This window comes from Daphnia pulicaria, chromosome 3, assembly GCF_021234035.1.
Source record: "Daphnia pulicaria isolate SC F1-1A chromosome 3, SC_F0-13Bv2, whole genome shotgun sequence".
Taxonomy (NCBI): domain Eukaryota; kingdom Metazoa; phylum Arthropoda; class Branchiopoda; order Diplostraca; family Daphniidae; genus Daphnia; species Daphnia pulicaria.
The window spans coordinates 1,950,575-1,955,709 of record NC_060915.1 but is presented as its reverse complement, the minus strand read 5'-3'; the positions used below and the strand labels follow the sequence as shown (position 1 = coordinate 1,955,709).

Sequence of the window (5,135 nt, the reverse complement as noted above, 5' to 3'; positions counted from 1 at the left end):
AGTAGAAGCTGTGCTAAAGTAGAACTTCTTTTCAAGTAGAACTTTTGTCAAAGTAGAAGTTTTTCCACAGTAGAACTTTTGTCAAAGTAGAAGATATGCCAAAGTAGAAGTTTTGCCACAGTAGAACTTTTGTCAAAATAGAAAAATTTCCAAAGTAGAAATACTTTCAAATTAGAACTTTTGTCAAAGTAGAAGTTTTGTCACAGTAGAATTTTTATCAAAGTAGAATTTTGCCACAGTAGAAGTTTTGTCAAAGTAGAAACTGTGTTAAAATAGAACTTCTTTTAAAGTAGAATTTTTGTCAAAGTAGAAGTTTTTCCACAGTAGAAATTGAAGCTTTGCCAAAGTAGAACTTTTGTCAAAATAGAAGCTTTGCCAAAGTAGAACTTCTTTCAAAGTAAAACTTTTGTCAAAGTTGAAGTTATTCCGCAGTAGAAATTTTGTCAAAGTAGAAGCTATGCCAATGTAGAAGTTATGCCACAATAGAACTTTTGTCAAAGTAGAAGCTTTGCCAAAGTAGAACATCTTTCAAAGTAGAACTTTTGTCAAAGTAGAATTTTTCCATAGGAGAACTTTTGCCAAAGTAGAAGCTTTGCCAAAGTAGAACTTCTTTCAAAGTAGAACTTTTTTCAAAGTAGTAGTTATTCCGTAGTAGAAAATTTTGTCAAAGTAGAAACTATGCCAAAGTAGAAGATATGCCACAGTAGAACTTTTGTCAAAGTAGAAGCTTTGCCAAAGTAGAACATCTTTCAAAGTAGAACTTTTGTCAAAGTAGAAGTTATGCCACAGTTGAACTTTTGTCAAAGTAGAAGCTATGCCAAAGTAAAAGTTTTAACGAGTAGAACTTTTGTCAAAATAGGAGCTTAGTCAAAGTAGAACTTCTTTCAAAGTAGAAATTTTGTCAAAGTAGAAGTTATGCCACAGTAGAACTTTTTTCAAAGTAGAACTTTGTCAAAGTAGAAGTTTTTCAACAGTAGAACTTTTGTCAAAGTAGAAGCTCTGCCAAAGTAGAACTTCTTTCAAAGTAGAACTTTTGTCAAAGTACAAGTTTTGCCACAGTAGAAATTTGCCCCAGGAGAACGTTTGTATAAAGTTGAAGTTTTGCCAAAGAAGAACTTTTGTCAAAGTAGAAGCTTTGTCAACGTAGAAGCTTTGCCAAAGCAGAACTTCTTTCAAAGTAGAACATTTGTCAAAGTAGAACTTTTGTCAAAGTAGAAGTTTTGCCACAGTAGAACTTTTGTCAAAGTAGAAGCTTTGCCACAGTAGCACTCTTGTCAAAGTAGAATTTTGGCAACAGAAGAACTTTTGTCAAATTAGAATTCTTGCCAAAGTAGAACTTCTTTCAATTTAGAACTTTTATCAAAGTAGAAGTTCTGCCACAGTAGAACTTTTGTCAAAGTAGAAGCTTTGCCAAAGTAGAACTTCTTTCAAAGTAGAGTTTTGCCACAGTAGAACTTTTTTCAAAGTAGAAGCTTTGCCAAAGTAGAACTTCTTTCAAAGTAGAACTTTTGTCAAAGTAGAAGTTATGCCACAGTAGAACTTTTGTTAAAGTAGAAGGTATCACAAAGTAGAAATACTTTCAAATTAGAACTTTTGCCAAAGTAGAAGTTTTCAACAGTAGAATTTTTTTCAAAGTAGAAGCTTTGTCAAAGTAGAACTTCTTTCAAAGTAAAACTTTTGTCAAAGTAGAAATTATTCCGCAGTAGAAATTTTGTAAAAGTAGAAGCTATGCCAAAGTATAAGTTTTACCACAACTTTTGTCAAAAAAGAAACTTTGCCAAAGTAGAACTTCTTTCAAAGTAGAACTTTTGTCAAAGTAGAAGTAATGCCACAGTAGAAATTTTGTCAAAGTAGAAGATATGCCAAAGTAGAAATTTTGCCACAGCAGAAATTTTGGCAAAATTGAAGCTTTGCCAAAGTAGAAATACTTTCAAATTAGAACTTTTGCCTAAGTAGAAGTTTTCCACAGTAGAATTTTTTTCAAAGTAGAAGCTTTGCCAAAGTAGAACTTCTTTCAAAGTAGAAATTTTGTCAAAGTAGAAATTTTGCCACAGTTGAATTTCTGTCAAAGTAGAAGCTTTGCCAAAGTAGAACTTCTTTCAAAATAGAACTTTTGTCAAAGTAGAAGTTTTGTCACACCCTATCTCCTGTCCGGCGTCTAGAATTTGGTTTGAAACCAGTAAACCTGACCATTTTATGGTTTTTTTACTGTTTTTTTCAACCGTTTGGCGACCTCTACATTGCGTCTTTCTGACCATTTCCAAACCGTTTGCTGTACTTTATGTAGAACGGAAAAGCTTTTCGAAAACTTTTTCCTTTGAATAGTCAAATAAACTGAAACTAAACCGTTTTTGTTTCGATTTCGTATACCACAATTCAACCTTATTAACGAACCTTTATTCAGCCCTTATTGTTCTTCTTGATTAGACGCAATAACCAGCAAATGAATAAATGAAAATTTTAATTTGTCAGTCATTTTATTGCGTGATGCCATATTTCGAAACAATTCAATTGAATAACACAACACACAAACAAAATATAAACAAATCAAAAATATCTTATCTTGAAAAAATGAAAGAAAATAATGACTGTGTGTGCATGCGTCTTGTTTTCTGATTTTCTTGCATCGATCAATGAAATCCTGGACGTCTTGTTTCGGGATGTTGTTGGCCTTTGACCGAAATTGGCAGTTACTGAAATAAAGAAAAAATTGTTAGTTAACAAAATTTGATTGGATCATTTTCAAAAACGTTAATCTTACCGAGTATAATGGCTAGAATATTGGGCATACACTTCAAGCCAGTTATGAGTTCATTAGCAACTCGTCTCGTCTTCCACTGAACAATGTGTCCCACCTCTGGCTCCATCAGTTGAGAGAAAATGCTACGTAGAAAAGAGTTGATGGTTTTCGATTTTTCAAACGCCGCGGCCCAGTGAAATATCTGAAATTTTTGGATGGAAATTTAGATTAGTAATTGGCATTGTGGTGTTTCTTATAGAAACTTACCAAACTTATTGACTGTTTCTCACGAGCTCCAACCATCACGTCAAAACTACAGAGCTGAACAGGATCTTTTATTGGTAAAAAATCAAACTCTTTTTCAACGATAGTTGCATGACGAGCACGGTCTTCTTCCAACACCGGAATATTTCCATTAGATTGTTGTACGGCTTTTGTGAGCGCCGCAACTTTCTGCGAAATTTCAGTTAGGGCAGATTGCTGATCTTGTATTATTTTCAGTTGTTGTTGGATTACTTCAAACTGAGAATTTGCAAGAGGAATATCTGTAGAGAAAAACGGAATTAATGATAATACGTTTTAAATGAAATTAGACCGGGATATTTACTTTCACTTCCGGAACTGTAATGAAGTCTTCGCCTTTTCAAACGGTTGGAAGAAACGTTGTTACTTGATGTTGAAATGTAACTTGATGCCGAACTGCTTGACGAATTGATGTTTGCAGAGCTATCGATCAAACATGGAGGTGATTGATGCATTTCAATCGGTGGAGAACTAACATTGTAGACATCTGTAGGAGGTTCCGACGGAAGTGTCATCTGCCACGGGCGACGAAATCTAAATAAATCAAAAGTTGAAATCAAGTACTTTCAAGTTTTAAAAAGAAAACATATACCATTTCCAGTCGTAGTATTATTCGGGGCATAAGGTGGCCACAATCTGTCATCAGTCGGATGAACGAACGGGAAAAACGGCAAATTGTTTCCTGCTTATGAAGTAAAAACATTTTCTATTAAAGAAAAACGGCAAAAAAACAGAACCCGCTAACTTGCGAGACTCTGTGAAGCAATACGAGAAACAAATTACCATTCGCAGCTAGTCGTAATGTTAGTGAGGACAGGCGACCCATTGTCAGACTGACGAACGAAAGGGACATTTGGCAAATTGCCTCCCGCTATTAAAATAACAAAAATTTAGTCTAATAAGCATGATAACAAACAAATGATTCTTAAATACCATTCCCAGAATTATTCCGGCCGACAGGTGACCCACTCTCAAAACGATGAACGATAATAGAGGAAGATGGCTGATTGTTTCCTTCTAAAAAAATTGGTTAAGTTCTGACAAGATTAACATAAACAGAAAATGTGCAATGTACCATTCTCAGTCGTAGTATTTGTCACTTTTTTTGGATTACCTCTTCTCGGTTTCTCAACAACCAAAGCTGCTGCATCTTGCAATTTTGAGCTTGGAATTTTCTTTCGCTTGCCCACACCAAGGATTCTAATAAAAGAACATGAACAAGAAAATTATTGATTACAAGATGAAATAGTTTACGATACACCAATACATTTGAAACTTACTTAAATCATGTGGATTGAGATAACTGACCAATTCATACTCGAGCCAATCTGACTTGGGATTTCTGATGTTCATGGTGTTTTCCAGTAAACTGGTTGCGAGGACTTTTGTTGAGTCATCCTTGGATACAAAGTATACTTTTCGTAACCAGAAATCCACTCTGGCAAAACAAGGCTGTGGATGACATTGCCAGCTAGACTTGGGTACCTATCAAACAATGTAAATATTAACTTTAAGCAAAGGAAAAGCATTTACTCTTATTAAAGCTTTACTGCATCGTGTAGAAGGGTGAGATTTTGATTTAATTCTGGCATCACGAAGCTGTTTCACTTCTTCACAAGTGTAATAACACATCATGTTCTAATCAATGCAAATTGAAACGTCTTTTAGATAAAATTTAAAACTAAATTAAGATAAACAAACTCACCTGAACCATTAGCTCTCTCAAACTTAAGATCTTGGCCCAAGAGTCACTCAAAATTCACTCTAATATCAACACGGTATCAACAACGAAGTGACGCTATGACGCTCTTGGCCAGCAGTTGCCAAGTTTGAGAAAACAATCTTGTGTGCATCGTATACGCTGCTGTGTTGCCACACCTGAATTTTTCCTGCAATATCTGAAGTAAAAAAAAGGTTCAAAACATTACGGTATTGGAACAGTTCATAAACGGTTTTATTTAAAAAACTTCACGGCGAAATATACAATTCAGCTTTTTTCTAAACTTTCGCCGTTATAAAATTGTTGACGCTTTTAAAACCTTTTTACAAACGGTTTATAAAAGGTTAGTTTTTACAAACCAAATTTTAGACG

At 34.5% G+C, this 5,135-nt stretch overlaps 1 protein-coding gene across 3 annotated transcripts; it reads right to left on the bottom strand.

The window, feature by feature from the left end:
- Nucleotides 1-2,464: 2,464 nt before the first annotated feature.
- Nucleotides 2,465-5,135, bottom strand: LOC124329347. Of its 3 annotated transcripts, none has more exons than XM_046788397.1 (11): nt 4,749-5,135; nt 4,594-4,681; nt 4,324-4,528; nt 4,158-4,243; nt 3,977-4,060; nt 3,827-3,914; nt 3,636-3,725; nt 3,348-3,577; nt 3,008-3,285; nt 2,762-2,942; nt 2,625-2,693 (listed from the first exon to the last, which is right to left on the bottom strand). In XM_046788397.1, exons 2-8 carry the CDS (start codon nt 4,633-4,635, stop codon nt 3,555-3,557), a joined length of 618 nt encoding a protein of 205 aa, XP_046644353.1. In that variant the 5' UTR covers nt 4,636-4,681; nt 4,749-5,135; the 3' UTR covers nt 2,625-2,693; nt 2,762-2,942; nt 3,008-3,285; nt 3,348-3,554. The 3 variants fall into 3 exon arrangements, with proteins under 3 accessions (XP_046644351.1, XP_046644353.1, XP_046644352.1); XM_046788396.1 differs by having other exon boundaries at nt 3,636-3,728; nt 4,749-5,134; XM_046788395.1 differs by lacking the exons at nt 3,636-3,725; nt 3,827-3,914; nt 3,977-4,060; ... (2 more) ...; nt 4,594-4,681; nt 4,749-5,135 and adding an exon at nt 4,119-4,137 and having other exon boundaries at nt 2,465-2,693.

What these genes read in the sequence shown, in the direction of transcription:
- LOC124329347 (XM_046788395.1), bottom strand. Translation starts at nt 3,558, where the DNA reads ATGACACTTCCGTCGGAACCTCCTACAGATGTCTACAATGTTAGTTCT. An exon ending in TTACAGTTCCGGAAGTGAAA is followed by an intron (nt 3,286 to 3,347) that starts GTAAATATCCCG and finishes TTTTCTCTACAG; the next exon opens with ATATTCCTCTTGCAAATTCT. An exon ending in AGAAACAGTCAATAAGTTTG is followed by an intron (nt 2,943 to 3,007) that starts GTAAGTTTCTAT and finishes CAAAAATTTCAG; the next exon opens with ATATTTCACTGGGCCGCGGC.